Genomic DNA, 19138 nt, shown 5'->3' with positions numbered 1-19138 from the left:
GAGCCTTGAGAAAGCGTGTGGCTGCATGTAGGACACTTCTCTGGGGCTCAAGGGAAGACGACGGGCGGCCTTTCCGAGGAGGGCGTTGCCCCCATCCAGGTGGGATAGGACCAGTGCTTGTACGGTGGATCTAAAGCTGTCCGGAGGGATATTGTTGGCATGCGAAATGACTCCTGCCCTACAACCTACCATCCTGCCTAGACCTACCCTGCAACCCACCATTAACGACGACCAAGGATCAGAAAAATGAGCTCGATGTGACCACATTGGTGCGTGATAGCTCCTGCCCAATATCCAATTATCCTGTAACCAACCATAAACCGCAACCAGTGAAACCGGGCCCCTGAGATGCAGTCTGCTGAGCCTAAGATTAATGGCCCTCTGCCCGAGCACACATATCTTACCCGGCTACTAGCTGTGCATCTGCCTCTGAGGGCAGCTACCGCGAAACACGACAATGTAACCCTGGAACAGTGGGCTCGTAAGAACAAAACATCCACTCCAGACGCTCACCTCTCCTATCACTATGCTCACGCTCTACTTTACACCAACACAAAATAGAGCGCAGCTATAGCCCGCGATCAATTTCGGCCTAGCTGCTCACATATACGTACTATAGCCCATGAACGCCTCAGCATCCTGCTAGAACGCAGCTATAGCCCACGAAAAGAAATCGGCCTAGCTGCACACATAAGCGTCCTACACAGGCCTCATGCCGCAGTCTCGAGAGACCAACCCCCAAACTGCACACATTCAACTGATCTCTCAATACCACCGCACCAAATGTTAGGATGCAGCTACCATCAAGCAATCGCATCAGCTGCTCCCATATTGAATGCACCCAAGCACCCTACTCTCTCGACTGACCTTTACTACGGTCTCCAAGGGGGGCGTTCAACCCACAAGCGCTTTGAGATCATACCAATGATATATAGAGCGCTATGTAAATGCCAAATAACAATGTATGATGTTGGCCTGACTGACCCGATGGCTGGAGGGAGAGAAATGGCAGCTGGGCCGGCCACTCCCGAGGAGAGGCCAGTAGTGAGTGGAGCAAATGCCATGCTCCTGGCTGTCTCAGGGAGCCTAGGCAGAGAGAGAGAGAGAGAGAGAGAGAGAGAGAGAGAGAGAGAGAGAGAGAGAGAAGCAACAGGCTCTGCTCCTGGGCCTCTCAGGGCCCATCAGAGAGTGGCGACCGCACTCAGCAGCGGGTGGAGCAAGGAATACGCTCCGGCCTGGCCCCTAGGCCCCGAACGGCCAGGTTCTATAGGCAGGAAAACAGGGCTGACCTACAGGCACTTGTAACTCAGAGTGTGCTGTGACCCCTGGCTTCTCGGATAACAGTGCACCGGGCGACGCGAGAGTTCTCGAGGCCTGCTCAGAGGCTTATGGGGATGGCTAGAGGGGTGTGTGTGTGCCCCCCGCTTGGTCTGCAGCTGGGTACTTCTGGGAGTTATCAGAATAATCCCGCCTTTCCCAGCCAACTCTACCTAGGCCGCAGTACCTTCTGCCGTTACAAGAGGGCATCGGGGAGCTCAGTGCTTTGGCATGAGTGCCTTAGTCTGGTTACCAGAAGGGAAGAGAGATGTGGGGGGGGGGGGGGCAGGGAGGGAGGGGGCTTCCCATCTGCAAGGGGGTATGTATTCTCATGTAGGTAGACTTTGACGCGAAGTAAAGAGCTATCAAGTGGAATTCCTAAAGTGGACTTGGTTTCTTTTGGCGCATTGCCCCATTTACATTTCAATGGGCGCACACACAACGGGGCTGTTGGTATTTTGGCCCACGGGACCTCGAGTGCCACTGCCGCACAGGTCCACCGCACTGGCGGGGAAGCAGAGGGGTGGGCTGGGTTCAGCCTTCCAAGAAAGCGCGGTTCCATGTGATAATATGCCTGCAAAAATGTCGCCATGCAAGAATTGCGCAGTTTTTTTTGCGGCGATCTTACCCCACGGAACCTGTGGGGGACAGCCCCTGCAACCCCCATATTTTTTTTATACCATAAATAATGTCGCCTATGCTGGGGATAATATTAGCCCAATACCGAATGCGCAGCGCAAATGAGCAGCTCTGTTATTGACGGTGTGGGCGGCTCTTAAAAGAGCCTTTGGGTTTGTGCGTCGGTGCTGTGGTAGGTGTTCCTCAACCCCCGAATCCATAGAGAGTGCGTCCCTGGCGCTTCAGGGCATAGACCACATCCATGGCAGTGACCGTCTTCCTCTTGGCGTGCTCAGTGTAGGTGACGGCGTCCCGGATCACGTTTTCCAGGAAGACCTTGAGCACACCGCGGGTCTCCTCGTAGATGAGGCCGGAGATGCGCTTGACTCCGCCACGGCGGGCCAGGCGGCGGATGGCGGGCTTGGTAATGCCCTGGATGTTGTCTCGGAGCACTTTCCTGTGCCTCTTGGCGCCGCCCTTGCCGAGACCTTTCCCTCCTTTGCCGCGACCAGACATGTCCGCTTCTGCTGCTGCTCTGCTCGTCACAAGGGAGCTGGGGCTGTGTGTGTGGTGGCCGACGGGAATCGGCTGCTTATATGGACAGAGGGCGGGCCATGGGGGTGGAGGGCGGGGATCGCGCGGCAGCCGTCCGCTCCAGTGTGCACATGCGCAGCATTTCAAAATCAAAATGCCCGCGATTTCCAGCCGTTACACCGGCTGGCCTTTGTTCTCTCCGAACTCGGTAAAGCAGGAAGGCGCTTGATTGTCAGCCCTTTAATGTAGAAACGTAGCTGCGCTTCTGAGAGAGGGCGCGCACGAACACACACACACCACCCCTTCCTCCAATTAAGCCCTGTGTACTCACTCCCACCCTTTCCAGCTGTGCCTCACAGTCCGGTGTGCCGCATTCGCGCCCTACTTTGCCCATGCACCCAGAAAGCTGCATGGGTATCGGGAGCATGCGATCAGCCCAAAGGGGTTTTGCACATACTCTGTTGTAGTGTAGAGAAGTGGTGGCGCTGCTGTCAAGGTACTGAGCTCTTTGTCTGAGTGTGTGAGCGGCTCTTACAAGAGCCTTTGTGTTTTTTGTTTTGTTTTTGGGAGAGTGTGTACCTTGGGCTTGTTACTTGCTGGCTTTGCCCCCTGCCTTGTGGCCCTCGGTCTTCTTGGGCAGCAGCACGGCCTGGATGTTGGGCAGGACACCGCCCTGGGCAATGGTGACCTTGCCCAGCAGCTTGTTGAGCTCCTCGTCGTTGCGGATGGCGAGCTGCAGGTGTCTGGGGATGATGCGGGTCTTCTTGTTGTCCCGGGCGGCGTTGCCGGCCAGCTCCAGGATCTCAGCAGTCAGGTACTCGAGCACGGCAGCCAGGTACACCGGGGCTCCGGCTCCCACGCGCTCACCGTAGTTCCCCTTCCGCAGCAGCCTGTGCACACGGCCTACTGGGAACTGCAAGCCTGCCCGGGAGGAGCGAGTCTTTGCCTTAGCACGGGCCTTCCCTCCTTGCTTGCCTCGTCCAGACATGATGCGTTGCTCGTTCAACGTTCAAAACGAAAGTAATGAGCGCGCGCTTGTTCTTCTTCTTGCTGATAGATTTTTATCCATCAGCGGTGATTTTTTGGATACCGAGGCTTGAGCCTCATTACTCCATCTTCTCGGGTTGAGTGTGTAGTCGTGGGTTTGTATTTTTCTTGGTCTGTGTGGTCTTGTCACAGTAGGGCTGGTTTCACTGGGTCTTCGCAGTGATGGGCCGCGGGTAGCGGTCGAAGGGGTTTGCAGTGGTGGCAGTGAGTCTTCTGATCAGAGGGTTCGGGTTCTGATCCAGTTCTGAGGGCCGGCATATAAAGACACGGTGGAGCTCTCTCATTGGACGAAACCTAGGCTCTGTGTGAACATCCATTGGAGGGGGAGACTACTCCTGCCAACCAACCAATCAGAGCTCTGTGCCGGGCACACAGACACGGAAGAGCTGCAGAACCAAACGGGCCAATGGCGAGCAGGGACTGGCAGCAGCTGATTAAGCACAGGCAGCCTACAAAAGAGAGGGGAGGGGTGCGGTTATTTACTCATTTCTTCCGCTCCTCACAGCGTGAACGTTCGCGGCAGACAATGCCTGAGCCAGCCAAGTCCGCCCCAGCGCCCAAGAAGGGCTCCAAGAAAGCGCTCTCCAAGCCGCCCAAGAAGGACGGGAAGAAGCGCAAGAGGTGCAGGAAGGAAAGCTATGCCATTTACATCTACAAGGTGATGAAGCAGGTGCACCCTGACACCGGCATCTCTTCCAAGGCCATGGGCATCATGAACTCGTTTGTCAATGACATCTTCGAGCGCATCTCCGGGGAAGCCTCCCGCCTGTGCCACTACAACAAACACAGGACCATCACCTCCAGGGAGATCCAGACCGCAGTGCGACTCCTGCTGCCAGGCGAGCTGGCCAAGCACGCTGTGTCCGAGGGCACCAAGGCTGTCACCAAGTACACCAGTGCCAAGTGAGGCCACAGTTCCCAGCAGCAAAAAACCCAAAGGCTCTTTTAAGAGCCGCTCACCACCTCCACTCAAGAGCTCGCATGCTTTGCCTAGCAAGCCCCGCTTTATTCCATCCCCGGAAGACATAAGGGCAATGGTCTCAAATAGGGACTTCGGCCTCAGGGTCGGCGTAGGCAAATTAATGCTCTGCGCTGCGGCAGGAGTCACGCTCCCTACTTGACACATTCGCTGGGCTGGGAGGGAAAGCTCTGGGGACAGAGCGCAATGTGCAGGACAGGCACTGCCAGGGAAGCGCTCGCAGCAGACCCCTCTGTCCCCGAGCTCGACAGGGAGCCAGTACCGCACCGTTCGGTTTGCGGGGGGGGGGGGGGGGGCGGCGAGCGGAGAACCGGCCGTTAGCGCACAACGCTTAGAAGTGGTTGTGATCCAGCATCAAGGCAGGCGCTATAGAAACCGTGATGTGTAGAGGGGGGGGGGGCGTCTTCAGGTTCAGAGATCTCTGTGGGGAGGTGGGGGGGCCGGCCTCGGGTTAAGAGATGGCTGTGCTCCGGCTAAGAGGCACAAGCCATCGCATCTAATCCGACCGCCACAAGAGCACAAATTGAAAGCAATATGAAGGTGAGGCAAAGCTGGTCGCCAAAGCGCCCTGACATGCATTTTGGGGGCTCGCAGCGGTGGGGTGTGGCGGGTTGCGTTGACTTGGACGCCAGCCGCAGGGCGTTTCATTCAACACATGCCAAGACAGGCAGTGGCAACTGGAGCGTTGGCATGTTTGCCTTGGGTTTGAGAGACAACCTAGCTGCCTGTGCAGTGAAGAGAGGCGCCTCGAGAGGCAGAGTTGAGCAGCTCTTGTGTGTGACAATGTGTCGGCTCTTAAAAGAGCCTTTGTGGTGGTGGGTCTTGCTGCCGGTGCCCCTCAGGCCCTCTCGCCTCGGATGCGGCGGGCCAGCTGGATGTCCTTGGGCATAATGGTCACTCTTTTGGCGTGAATGGCGCAGAGGTTGGTGTCCTCAAAGAGCCCCACCAAGTAGGACTCGCTGGCCTCCTGCAAGGCCATGACGGCGGAGCTCTGGAAACGCAGGTCGGTCTTGAAATCCTGTGCGATCTCCCGCACAAGGCGCTGGAAGGGCAGTTTGCGGATGAGCAGCTCGGTAGATTTCTGGTAGCGCCGTATCTCCCGGAGGGCCACGGTGCCCGGCCGGTAGCGGTGAGGTTTCTTGACACCGCCAGTGGCTGGTGCGCTCTTGCGGGCAGCTTTGGTGGCCAGCTGCTTGCGAGGTGCCTTGCCTCCGGTGGACTTGCGGGCGGTCTGCTTGGTACGGGCCATGGTAACCTTGTGCGACTTACTTCCGAAGTACAACGGTCTGTCTGTGACGGCTTCACTCCGCTTGTTCTTCTTCTTGCTGATAGATTTTTATCCATCAGCGGTGATTTTTTGGATACCGAGGCTTGAGCCTCATTACTCCATCTTCTCGGGTTGAGTGTGTAGTCGTGGGTTTGTATTCTTCTTGGTCTGTGTGGTCTTGTCACAGTAGGGCTGGTTTCACTGGGTCTTCGCAGTGATGGGCCGCGGGTAGCGGTCGAAGGGGTTTGCAGTGGTGGCAGTGAGTCTTCTGATCAGAGGGTTCGGGTTCTGATCCAGTTCTTGGCAGAAGTTCTTACTCAGCTTTGCTAGATGTTCATCCAACATCTCGATGTCCAGGTCTCTGTGAAGGTCTGCTATCCTTGTGAAGATTGGAGCTCCAGATGATATCCGCAGGGCCTTGTTCTGGACTATCTGAAGACTCTTCCGGTGTCGCTCATGGCAGGTCATCCATGCTGGTGAGGCATAAGTCAGGGTTGGTCTGATGATCGCCTTGTAGACGTTGATCTTTGTCCGGAGGGGCATGGACTTGCTCTTCAGGAGTGGGTACAGCGCTGCCATCTTTCCTGTTGCCTTCTGCTGAGTATTCTCGATGTGGCTTTCCCAGTTGAGTTTGCTGTCCAGGGTCACACCGAGGTAGCGGCTGCTGCTCTCCCATTTGATGGTCTCCCCGTTGAGGCTGATGTGTGGGTGCTCCTTGATCTTCTTTCTGGTGAACAGCGTTGCAGTTGTCTTGCTGGTGTTGAGTTCTATCCGCCAGTCGCTGTACCACTTTGCGATGGTATCCAATGAAGCTTGCAGGTTCTTCGCCACTTCCTTTTCGCTGAAAGACTGGGAGATTACTGCAACATCGTCTGCATACAGTGCCAGGTTCGTCTTGTGGAGATCTGTCGGGATGTCGTTGGTGAAGAGGTTGAACAGGAAGGGTCCGAGGTTCGATCCCTGTGGCACGCCTGCTCGGATGGGATGTGAAGAGGACATCTCAGACCGCATGGCGACATGGAAGGTGCGGCCTCCCAGGTAGCTTGCAATCGTCTTCACCAGGTAGTTCAGAAATCCCAGGCCAATCATCTTGTGCAGCAGTCCCTTGTGCCAGACTCGGTCGAATGCTTTGGCTACATCCAGGAAGACGATTCCTGTGGACTTCTTGATGTTGAATCCGTGGCTGATGGTGTCCACCACTCTCAGTAGCTGATGAGTCGTTGCATGCTCCTTTCGAAATCCAAACTGTTCCTTTGCTAGTAGATTTCTTTCGGAGGTGAAGTCGCTGAGTCGAGCGAGGAGGACCTTCTCCAGGAGCTTCGATAATCCAGAAAGCAGGCTGATGGGGCGGTAGTTTGCTGGATCCCTCAGTGGTTTGCCGGCCTTTGGAAAAACGATGACCCTTGCTTCTTTCCAGGAACTCGGGAAGTGCTGGAGCCTCATGCATGCATTGAAGATCTCTGTGAGATGTTCCATTGATGCTGTTGGGAGGTTCTTGATTGCCAGGTTGGTTATTCCGTCGCTCCCCGGTGCCTTGCCGTTCGCCAGCTTTTCTGCAAGTCCTGCTACCTCAGAGCTTGTGCACTCCTTGATGTCTTCTGCTCCCAGCCCGGTTCCGTGATCTGCGAGGTACTTCTCAACTGCTTCCTCCACTCCGTCTGAGAGCCTACTTACCTTGTTCGGGGTGAACGAAGCCTCCAGTGTCTCGGCAAGGACCTCTGCCTTGTCCTTGTTGCTGCATGCAAGGTGGGTTCGTCCCTGGATTGGTGGGCTTGGCTCCTTCTTCCCAGTCAGTCGACGAGTCATTCTCCACACCGAGTTGTCAGCCTCCTTCAGCTTGGCTGTTGCAGACTCCCACTTCTCTCCACGGTGCTGTCGGATCTGTTCCCGCAGGAGTCTTGCAAGCGTGTTGTACTTCTGCAGGAGATCAGGTGTGCGGAGCTTCTGCCACTGGCGTCGGGCGCGGTTCTTGTCGGCGATTGACTGTTGGATGCCTCTCGGTAGGTCGTAGATGGAACATCTGGTTGTCTTCTGCTTCGGAACACTGCTCTTGATTGCCTCCTGGACTGCTGTCGTGAAGTCTTCCACGGCCCTGTTGATATCATCCATGGTGCTCAGCGGGGTTGGAGTGACCATTCTGTTCAGCTCTTCTTTGAAGCGGCTCCAGTCAGCTCTTCTGAAGTTGTACTTCTCGGCCTGCTGGTAGGGTTCCATCTCATCTCCCACAGTGATTGCTACTGGATTGTGGTCCGAGGTCAGCTCCACCAGTGTTTCCAGCTCCACAGAGTGTTGCAGGTTCTTCAGTAGCTGGTGGGTCTTGCTGCCAGTGCCCCTCAGGCCCTCTCGCCTCGGATGCGGCGGGCCAGCTGGATGTCCTTGGGCATAATGGTCACTCTTTTGGCGTGAATGGCGCAGAGGTTGGTGTCCTCAAAGAGCCCCACCAAGTAGGACTCGCTGGCCTCCTGCAGGGCCATGACGGCGGAGCTCTGGAAACGCAGGTCGGTCTTGAAATCCTGTGCGATCTCCCGCACAAGGCGCTGGAAGGGCAGTTTGCGGATGAGCAGCTCGGTAGATTTCTGGTAGCGCCGTATCTCCCGGAGGGCCACGGTGCCCGGCCGGTAGCGGTGAGGTTTCTTGACACCGCCAGTGGCTGGTGCGCTCTTGCGGGCAGCTTTGGTGGCCAGCTGCTTGCGAGGTGCCTTGCCTCCGGTGGACTTGCGGGCGGTCTGCTTGGTACGGGCCATGGTAACCTTGTGCGACTTACTTCCGAAGTACAACGGTCTGTCTGTGACGGCTTCAGAGAGCGCGCGGGCTGATGAAGACCCAGCTCCACTCCGATTGGCTGGGACAATAGCAGGAAACAGGTTTGAAAAAGCCCGCCAAACTCTGTGACGAGCCCGAGGCAGAACGTCGGCCCGTTGAAGGGCTGGCAGGCATCTACGTGCACAGGCACGCGCGGAACAGGAGGGCTATGATTGGACAGCCAGTCTGAGGTTTGCCAGCTATTCATTGATTCCTGTTATGATTGACAGCACGCACGCACGCTCGTGTCTCTCACTTTTCTTTCTTTCTCTCTTGGGCTGAGGGGGATTTATTCATTTTATTCAGGTGGCCATTTTGTATGGCACGATAAGGGGCGGCGTGGGGTCACCTCAGAGTACGAGTCTGTGAAGCACCCAGCCTGGCAAGCAAGTGCAGAAAAGAAAGCGGACCGCGCCCCGGAAAGTTATAAAAGGAGACTCCATAGAAGTAGGTGGTTGTGGGAAAAGTTAAGAGTGGTTCTAACGAGCAACCACCTTCTCTTGACTCCCCCATCTGACACCTGATGGCAAGGCTCTCGCGTTTCCCGGGTCCATGAGTGGGAAAGCCACCCAGTTCTGTTTTTTGTTTGGAATTCTGGCACTGGTAGTGTTTCTGCATTTGAAACAGGGAAGACAAATCGACAAGACCCGCAATCCAGAGGGGGGTTAAGACAGGACTGGATGGCCTCCCCACGCGTTGGCCACTGGACATTTGAGAGTTCTGCTCATGCACTGCTTACGTCTCTCTGGCTCTCGCATATGCTCTCTCTACACTCTCTGGGCAGGCAGGATACACAACCTCTCCTTTGCCATCATAGCGATCTGAGAAACACACGTGCAGCTGCCCCCAGTCAGAGGGCCGACCAACTGCCGCATAGCGACCTTCTACAGCCATCCTCAGAGGAATGCACCAACACAGATACCCAACGGAGCGCTTTGCCCAGGGATGCAACAGTGCAGATGCGTAACTGAGTGCTTTTCAGGGGTAAAAACGGAACAGATATACAGCAGGGAGTAGGATACGGAGGGGCACCGCCATACAGGGTGGCTGGGTGGAGAGAGGCAGGTGTCGTCTAGCGAGCCAGGTGGTGCGGCGTGATTGGCCTAGGTATTGAGGGGGAGAGCGACTCCTTGAAGAGGTGCGTCTTGAGTTCTTTTCTGAATTGTGGGAGCGTGTGGGGCAAGTCTGATGCCGACGGGGAGGAGGTTCCCTGGTCTCGGGGCGTAGGCAGAGAAGGCTTGTTGTCTGGTCCTTTCCTTTTTGCAGTGGCGGATTTAAAGACTGCTCGTGTCCCAGGCTTCTGGTGGTGCGTTGTCTGCTGGAGATGCTGGGTTTCTCTGCAAGGTAGCTGGGTGACTTGAGGGCGTGACTGCCTTATAGATGATGCGGCAAGACTTGAAGGTGATTTGTGGGTGCAGTGTGAGCCAGTGAAGGTCGATGAGGGGAGGGGTGACGGGGTACCTGCGTAGAGCCTTGAGAAAGCGTGTGGCTGCATGTAGGACACTTCTCTGGGGCTCAAGGGAAGACGACGGGCGGCCTTTCCGAGGAGGGCGTTGCCCCCATCCAGGTGGGATAGGACCAGTGCTTGTACGGTGGATCTAAAGCTGTCCGGAGGGATATTGTTGGCATGCGAAATGACTCCTGCCCTATAACCTACCATCCTGCCTAGACCTACCCTGCAACCCACCATTAACGACGACCAAGGATCAGAAAAATGAGCTCGATGTGACCACATTGGTGCGAGATAGCTCCTGCCCAATATCCAATTATCCTGCAACCAACCATAAACCGCAACCAGTGAAACCGGGCCCCTGAGATGCAGTCTGCTGAGCCTAAGATTAATGGCCCTCTGCCCGAGCACACATATCTTACCCGGCTACTAGCTGTGCATCTGCCTCTGAGGGCAGCTACCGCGAAACACGACAATGTAACCCTGGAACAGTGGGCTCGTAAGAACAAAACATCCACTCCAGACGCTCACCTCTCCTATCACTATGCTCACGCTCTACTTTACACCAACACAAAATAGAGCGCAGCTATAGCCCGCGATCAATTTCGGCCTAGCTGCTCACATATACGTACTATAGCCCATGAACGCCTCAGCATCCTGCTAGAACGCAGCTATAGCCCACGAAAAGAAATCGGCCTAGCTGCACACATAAGCGTCCTACACAGGCCTCATGCCGCAGTCTCGAGAGACCAACCCCCAAACTGCACACATTCAACTGATCTCTCAATACCACCGCACCAAATGTTAGGATGCAGCTACCATCAAGCAATCGCATCAGCTGCTCCCATATTGAATGCACCCAAGCACCCTACTCTCTCGACTGACCTTTACTACGGTCTCCAAGGGGGGCGTTCAACCCACAAGCGCTTTGAGATCATACCAATGATATATAGAGCGCTATGTAAATGCCAAATAACAATGTATGATGTTGGCCTGACTGACCCGATGGCTGGAGGGAGAGAAATGGCAGCTGGGCCGGCCACTCCCGAGGAGAGGCCAGTAGTGAGTGGAGCAAATGCCATGCTCCTGGCTGTCTCAGGGAGCCTAGGCAGAGAGAGAGAGAGAGAGAGAGAGAGAGAGAGAGAAGCAACAGGCTCTGCTCCTGGGCCTCTCAGGGCCCATCAGAGAGTGGCGACCGCACTCAGCAGCGGGTGGAGCAAGGAATACGCTCCGGCCTGGCCCCTAGGCCCCGAACGGCCAGGTTCTATAGGCAGGAAAACAGGGCTGACCTACAGGCACTTGTAACTCAGAGTGTGCTGTGACCCCTGGCTTCTCGGATAACAGTGCACCGGGCGACGCGAGAGTTCTCGAGGCCTGCTCAGAGGCTTATGGGGATGGCTAGAGGGGTGTGTGTGTGCCCCCCGCTTGGTCTGCAGCTGGGTACTTCTGGGAGTTATCAGCATAATCCCGCCTTTCCCAGCCAACTCTACCTAGGCCGCAGTACCTTCTGCCGTTACAAGAGGGCATCGGGGAGCTCAGTGCTTTGGCATGAGTGCCTTAGTCTGGTTACCAGAAGGGAAGAGAGATGTGGGGGGGGGGGGCAGGGAGGGAGGGGGCTTCCCATCTGCAAGGGGGTATGTATTCTCATGTAGGTAGACTTTGACGCGAAGTAAAGAGCTATCAAGTGGAATTCCTAAAGTGGACTTGGTTTCTTTTGGCGCATTGCCCCATTTACATTTCAATGGGCGCACACACAACGGGGCTGTTGGTATTTTGGCCCACGGGACCTCGAGTGCCACTGCCGCACAGGTCCACCGCACTGGCGGGGAAGCAGAGGGGTGGGCTGGGTTCAGCCTTCCAAGAAAGCGCGGTTCCATGTGATAATATGCCTGCAAAAATGTCGCCATGCAAGAATTGCGCAGTTTTTTTTGCGGCGATCTTACCCCACGGAACCTGTGGGGGACAGCCCCTGCAACCCCCATATTTTTTTCATACCATAAATAATGTCGCCTATGCTGGGGATAATATTAGCCCAATACCGAATGCGCAGCGCAAATGAGCAGCTCTGTTATTGACGGTGTGGGCGGCTCTTAAAAGAGCCTTTGGGTTTGTGCGTCGGTGCTGTGGTAGGTGTTCCTCAACCCCCGAATCCATAGAGAGTGCGTCCCTGGCGCTTCAGGGCATAGACCACATCCATGGCAGTGACCGTCTTCCTCTTGGCGTGCTCAGTGTAGGTGACGGCGTCCCGGATCACGTTTTCCAGGAAGACCTTGAGCACACCGCGGGTCTCCTCGTAGATGAGGCCGGAGATGCGCTTGACTCCGCCACGGCGGGCCAGGCGGCGGATGGCGGGCTTGGTAATGCCCTGGATGTTGTCTCGGAGCACTTTCCTGTGCCTCTTGGCGCCGCCCTTGCCGAGACCTTTCCCTCCTTTGCCGCGACCAGACATGTCCGCTTCTGCTGCTGCTCTGCTCGTCACAAGGGAGCTGGGGCTGTGTGTGTGGTGGCCGACGGGAATCGGCTGCTTATATGGACAGAGGGCGGGCCATGGGGGTGGAGGGCGGGGATCGCGCGGCAGCCGTCCGCTCCAGTGTGCACATGCGCAGCATTTCAAAATCAAAATGCCCGCGCTTTCCAGCCGTTACACCGGCTGGCCTTTGTTCTCTCCGAACTCGGTAAAGCAGGAAGGCGCTTGATTGTCAGCCCTTTAATGTAGAAACGTAGCTGCGCTTCTGAGAGAGGGCGCGCACGAACACACACACACACCACCCCTTCCTCCAATTAAGCCCTGTGTACTCACTCCCACCCTTTCCAGCTGTGCCTCACAGTCCGGTGTGCCGCATTCGCGCCCTACTTTGCCCATGCACCCAGAAAGCTGCATGGGTATCGGGAGCATGCGATCAGCCCAAAGGGGTTTTGCACATACTCTGTTGTAGTGTAGAGAAGTGGTGGCGCTGCTGTCAAGGTACTGAGCTCTTTGTCTGAGTGTGTGAGCGGCTCTTACAAGAGCCTTTGTGTTTTTTGTTTTGTTTTTGGGAGAGTGTGTACCTTGGGCTTGTTACTTGCTGGCTTTGCCCCCTGCCTTGTGGCCCTCGGTCTTCTTGGGCAGCAGCACGGCCTGGATGTTGGGCAGGACACCGCCCTGGGCAATGGTGACCTTGCCCAGCAGCTTGTTGAGCTCCTCGTCGTTGCGGATGGCGAGCTGCAGGTGTCTGGGGATGATGCGGGTCTTCTTGTTGTCCCGGGCGGCGTTGCCGGCCAGCTCCAGGATCTCAGCAGTCAGGTACTCGAGCACGGCAGCCAGGTACACCGGGGCTCCGGCTCCCACGCGCTCACCGTAGTTCCCCTTCCGCAGCAGCCTGTGCACACGGCCTACTGGGAACTGCAAGCCTGCCCGGGAGGAGCGAGTCTTTGCCTTAGCACGGGCCTTCCCTCCTTGCTTGCCTCGTCCAGACATGATGCGTTGCTCGTTCAACGTTCAAAACGAAAGTAATGAGCGCGCGCTTGTTCTTCTTCTTGCTGATAGATTTTTATCCATCAGCGGTGATTTTTTGGATACCGAGGCTTGAGCCTCATTACTCCATCTTCTCGGGTTGAGTGTGTAGTCGTGGGTTTGTATTTTTCTTGGTCTGTGTGGTCTTGTCACAGTAGGGCTGGTTTCACTGGGTCTTCGCAGTGATGGGCCGCGGGTAGCGGTCGAAGGGGTTTGCAGTGGTGGCAGTGAGTCTTCTGATCAGAGGGTTCGGGTTCTGATCCAGTTCTGAGGGCCGGCATATAAAGACACGGTGGAGCTCTCTCATTGGACGAAACCTAGGCTCTGTGTGAACATCCATTGGAGGGGGAGACTACTCCTGCCAACCAACCAATCAGAGCTCTGTGCCGGGCACACAGACACGGAAGAGCTGCAGAACCAAACGGGCCAATGGCGAGCAGGGACTGGCAGCAGCTGATTAAGCACAGGCAGCCTACAAAAGAGAGGGGAGGGGTGCGGTTATTTACTCATTTCTTCCGCTCCTCACAGCGTGAACGTTCGCGGCAGACAATGCCTGAGCCAGCCAAGTCCGCCCCAGCGCCCAAGAAGGGCTCCAAGAAAGCGCTCTCCAAGCCGCCCAAGAAGGACGGGAAGAAGCGCAAGAGGTGCAGGAAGGAAAGCTATGCCATTTACATCTACAAGGTGATGAAGCAGGTGCACCCTGACACCGGCATCTCTTCCAAGGCCATGGGCATCATGAACTCGTTTGTCAATGACATCTTCGAGCGCATCTCCGGGGAAGCCTCCCGCCTGTGCCACTACAACAAACACAGGACCATCACCTCCAGGGAGATCCAGACCGCAGTGCGACTCCTGCTGCCAGGCGAGCTGGCCAAGCACGCTGTGTCCGAGGGCACCAAGGCTGTCACCAAGTACACCAGTGCCAAGTGAGGCCACAGTTCCCAGCAGCAAAAAACCCAAAGGCTCTTTTAAGAGCCGCTCACCACCTCCACTCAAGAGCTCGCATGCTTTGCCTAGCAAGCCCCGCTTTATTCCATCCCCGGAAGACATAAGGGCAATGGTCTCAAATAGGGACTTCGGCCTCAGGGTCGGCGTAGGCAAATTAATGCTCTGCGCTGCGGCAGGAGTCACGCTCCCTACTTGACACATTCGCTGGGCTGGGAGGGAAAGCTCTGGGGACAGAGCGCAATGTGCAGGACAGGCACTGCCAGGGAAGCGCTCGCAGCAGACCCCTCTGTCCCCGAGCTCGACAGGGAGCCAGTACCGCACCGTTCGGTTTGCGGGGGGGGGGGGGGGCGGCGAGCGGAGAACCGGCCGTTAGCGCACAACGCTTAGAAGTGGTTGTGATCCAGCATCAAGGCAGGCGCTATAGAAACCGTGATGTGTAGAGGGGGGGGGGGGCGTCTTCAGGTTCAGAGATCTCTGTGGGGAGGTGGGGGGGCCGGCCTCGGGTTAAGAGATGGCTGTGCTCCGGCTAAGAGGCACAAGCCATCGCATCTAATCCGACCGCCACAAGAGCACAAATTGAAAGCAATATGAAGGTGAGGCAAAGCTGGTCGCCAAAGCGCCCTGACATGCATTTTGGGGGCTCGCAGCGGTGGGGTGTGGCGGGTTGCGTTGACTTGGACGCCAGCCGCAGGGCGTTTCATTCAACACATGCCAAGACAGGCAGTGGCAACTGGAGCGTTGGCATGTTTGCCTTGGGTTTGAGAGACAACCTAGCTGCCTGTGCAGTGAAGAGAGGCGCCTCGAGAGGCAGAGTTGAGCAGCTCTTGTGTGTGACAATGTGTCGGCTCTTAAAAGAGCCTTTGTGGTGGTGGGTCTTGCTGCCGGTGCCCCTCAGGCCCTCTCGCCTCGGATGCGGCGGGCCAGCTGGATGTCCTTGGGCATAATGGTCACTCTTTTGGCGTGAATGGCGCAGAGGTTGGTGTCCTCAAAGAGCCCCACCAAGTAGGACTCGCTGGCCTCCTGCAAGGCCATGACGGCGGAGCTCTGGAAACGCAGGTCGGTCTTGAAATCCTGTGCGATCTCCCGCACAAGGCGCTGGAAGGGCAGTTTGCGGATGAGCAGCTCGGTAGATTTCTGGTAGCGCCGTATCTCCCGGAGGGCCACGGTGCCCGGCCGGTAGCGGTGAGGTTTCTTGACACCGCCAGTGGCTGGTGCGCTCTTGCGGGCAGCTTTGGTGGCCAGCTGCTTGCGAGGTGCCTTGCCTCCGGTGGACTTGCGGGCGGTCTGCTTGGTACGGGCCATGGTAACCTTGTGCGACTTACTTCCGAAGTACAACGGTCTGTCTGTGACGGCTTCACTCCGCTTGTTCTTCTTCTTGCTGATAGATTTTTATCCATCAGCGGTGATTTTTTGGATACCGAGGCTTGAGCCTCATTACTCCATCTTCTCGGGTTGAGTGTGTAGTCGTGGGTTTGTATTCTTCTTGGTCTGTGTGGTCTTGTCACAGTAGGGCTGGTTTCACTGGGTCTTCGCAGTGATGGGCCGCGGGTAGCGGTCGAAGGGGTTTGCAGTGGTGGCAGTGAGTCTTCTGATCAGAGGGTTCGGGTTCTGATCCAGTTCTTGGCAGAAGTTCTTACTCAGCTTTGCTAGATGTTCATCCAACATCTCGATGTCCAGGTCTCTGTGAAGGTCTGCTATCCTTGTGAAGATTGGAGCTCCAGATGATATCCGCAGGGCCTTGTTCTGGACTATCTGAAGACTCTTCCGGTGTCGCTCATGGCAGGTCATCCATGCTGGTGAGGCATAAGTCAGGGTTGGTCTGATGATCGCCTTGTAGACGTTGATCTTTGTCCGGAGGGGCATGGACTTGCTCTTCAGGAGTGGGTACAGCGCTGCCATCTTTCCTGTTGCCTTCTGCTGAGTATTCTCGATGTGGCTTTCCCAGTTGAGTTTGCTGTCCAGGGTCACACCGAGGTAGCGGCTGCTGCTCTCCCATTTGATGGTCTCCCCGTTGAGGCTGATGTGTGGGTGCTCCTTGATCTTCTTTCTGGTGAACAGCGTTGCAGTTGTCTTGCTGGTGTTGAGTTCTATCCGTCAGTCGCTGTACCACTTTGCGATGGTATCCAATGAAGCTTGCAGGTTCTTCGCCACTTCCTTTTCGCTGAAAGACTGGGAGATTACTGCAACATCGTCTGCATACAGTGCCAGGTTCGTCTTGTGGAGATCTGTCGGGATGTCGTTGGTGAAGAGGTTGAACAGGAAGGGTCCGAGGTTCGATCCCTGTGGCACGCCTGCTCGGATGGGATGTGAAGAGGACATCTCAGACCGCATGGCGACATGGAAGGTGCGGCCTCCCAGGTAGCTTGCAATCGTCTTCACCAGGTAGTTCGGAAATCCCAGGCCAATCATCTTGTGCAGCAGTCCCTTGTGCCAGACTCGGTCGAATGCTTTGGCTACATCCAGGAAGACGATTCCTGTGGACTTCTTGATGTTGAATCCGTGGCTGAGGGTGTCCACCACTCTCAGTAGCTGATGAGTCGTTGCATGCTCCTTTCGAAATCCAAACTGTTCCTTTGCTAGTAGATTTCTTTCGGAGGTGAAGTCGCTGAGTCGAGCGAGGAGGACCTTCTCCAGGAGCTTCGATAATCCAGAAAGCAGGCTGATGGGGCGGTAGTTTGCTGGATCCCTCAGTGGTTTGCCGGCCTTTGGAAAAACGATGACCCTTGCTTCTTTCCAGGAACTCGGGAAGTGCTGGAGCCTCATGCATGCATTGAAGATCTCTGTGAGATGTTCCATTGATGCTGTTGGGAGGTTCTTGATTGCCAGGTTGGTTATTCCGTCGCTCCCCGGTGCCTTGCCGTTCGCCAGCTTTTCTGCAAGTCCTGCTACCTCAGAGCTTGTGCACTCCTTGATGTCTTCTGCTCCCAGCCCGGTTCCGTGATCTGCGAGGTACTTCTCAACTGCTTCCTCCACTCCGTCTGAGAGCCTACTTACCTTGTTCGGGGTGAACGAAGCCTCCAGTGTCTCGGCAAGGACCTCTGCCTTGTCCTTGTTGCTGCATGCAAGGTGGGTTCGTCCCTGGATTGGTGGGCTTGGCTCCTTCTTCCCAGTCAGTCGACGAGTCATTCTCCACACCGAGTTGTCAGCCTCCTTCAGCTTGGCTGTTGCAGACTCCCACTTCTCTCCACGGTGCTGTCGGATCTGTTCCCGCAGGAGTCTTGCAAGCGTGTTGTACTTCTGCAGGAGATCAGGTGTGCGGAGCTTCTGCCACTGGCGTCGGGCGCGGTTCTTGTCGGCGATTGACTGTTGGATGCCTCTCGGTAGGTCGTAGATGGAACATCTGGTTGTCTTCTGCTTCGGAACACTGCTCTTGATTGCCTCCTGGACTGCTGTCGTGAAGTCTTCCACGGCCCTGTTGATATCATCCATGGTGCTCAGCGGGGTTGGAGTGACCATTCTGTTCAGCTCTTCTTTGAAGCGGCTCCAGTCAGCTCTTCTGAAGTTGTACTTCTCGGCCTGCTGGTAGGGTTCCATCTCATCTCCCACAGTGATTGCTACTGGATTGTGGTCCGAGGTCAGCTCCACCAGTGTTTCCAGCTCCACAGAGTGTTGCAGGTTCTTCAGTAGCTGGTGGGTCTTGCTGCCAGTGCCCCTCAGGCCCTCTCGCCTCGGATGCGGCGGGCCAGCTGGATGTCCTTGGGCATAATGGTCACTCTTTTGGCGTGAATGGCGCAGAGGTTGGTGTCCTCAAAGAGCCCCACCAAGTAGGACTCGCTGGCCTCCTGCAGGGCCATGACGGCGGAGCTCTGGAAACGCAGGTCGGTCTTGAAATCCTGTGCGATCTCCCGCACAAGGCGCTGGAAGGGCAGTTTGCGGATGAGCAGCTCGGTAGATTTCTGGTAGCGCCGTATCTCCCGGAGGGCCACGGTGCCCGGCCGGTAGCGGTGAGGTTTCTTGACACCGCCAGTGGCTGGTGCGCTCTTGCGGGCAGCTTTGGTGGCCAGCTGCTTGCGAGGTGCCTTGCCTCCGGTGGACTTGCGGGCGGTCTGCTTGGTACGGGCCATGGTAACCTTGTGCGACTTACTTCCGAAGTACAACGGTCTGTCTGTGACGGCTTCAGAGAGCGCGCGGGCTGATGAAGACCCAGCTCCACTCCGATTGGCTGGGACAATAGCAGGAAACAGGTTTGAAAAAGCCCGCCAAACTCTGTGACGAGCCCGAGGCAGAACGTCGGCCCGTTGAAGGGCTGGCAGGCATCTACGTGCACAGGCACGCGCGGAACAGGAGGGCTATGATTGGACAGCCAGTCTGAGGTTTGCCAGCTATTCATTGATTCCTGTTATGATTGACAGCACGCACGCACGCTCGTGTCTCTCACTTTTCTTTCTTTCTCTCTTGGGCTGAGGGGGATTTATTCATTTTATTCAGGTGGCCATTTTGTATGGCACGATAAGGGGCGGCGTGGGGTCACCTCAGAGTACGAGTCTGTGAAGCACCCAGCCTGGCAAGCAAGTGCAGAAAAGAAAGCGGACCGCGCCCCGGAAAGTTATAAAAGGAGACTCCATAGAAGTAGGTGGTTGTGGGAAAAGTTAAGAGTGGTTCTAACGAGCAACCACCTTCTCTTGACTCCCCCATCTGACACCTGATGGCAAGGCTCTCGCGTTTCCCGGGTCCATGAGTGGG

The 19138-nt window shown here is 56.2% G+C and overlaps 4 protein-coding genes across 4 annotated transcripts; all 4 read right to left on the bottom strand.

Moving 5' to 3' along the window:
- Positions 1-4958: 4958 nt before the first annotated feature.
- LOC138580865 (histone H3) lies at positions 4959-5764 on the bottom strand. Its single transcript, XM_069651752.1, has one exon. The coding sequence runs from the start codon at positions 5742-5744 to the stop codon at positions 5334-5336; it is 411 nt and encodes a 136-aa protein (XP_069507853.1). The 5' UTR covers positions 5745-5764; the 3' UTR covers positions 4959-5333.
- Positions 5765-8095: 2331 nt separating this feature from the next.
- LOC138579962 (histone H3) lies at positions 8096-8526 on the bottom strand. Its single transcript, XM_069650186.1, has one exon. It carries the CDS (start codon positions 8504-8506, stop codon positions 8096-8098), a length of 411 nt encoding a protein of 136 aa, XP_069506287.1. The 5' UTR covers positions 8507-8526.
- Positions 8527-14971: 6445 nt separating this feature from the next.
- Positions 14972-15777, bottom strand: LOC138580864 (histone H3). The gene has a single exon (XM_069651751.1). The coding sequence runs from the start codon at positions 15755-15757 to the stop codon at positions 15347-15349; it is 411 nt and encodes a 136-aa protein (XP_069507852.1). The 5' UTR covers positions 15758-15777; the 3' UTR covers positions 14972-15346.
- Positions 15778-18108: 2331 nt separating this feature from the next.
- LOC138579961 (histone H3) lies at positions 18109-18539 on the bottom strand. Its single transcript, XM_069650185.1, has one exon. It carries the CDS (start codon positions 18517-18519, stop codon positions 18109-18111), a length of 411 nt encoding a protein of 136 aa, XP_069506286.1. The 5' UTR covers positions 18520-18539.
- Between the last annotated feature and the right edge of the window lie 599 nt (positions 18540-19138).

Source organism: Ambystoma mexicanum, chromosome 3p, assembly GCF_040938575.1.
Source record: "Ambystoma mexicanum isolate Mex_15411 chromosome 3p, UKY_AmexF1_1, whole genome shotgun sequence".
Lineage (NCBI taxonomy): Eukaryota > Metazoa > Chordata > Amphibia > Caudata > Ambystomatidae > Ambystoma > Ambystoma mexicanum.
Note: the sequence above shows the minus strand (reverse complement) of the source record. Positions and strands in the feature narration are given on the sequence as shown.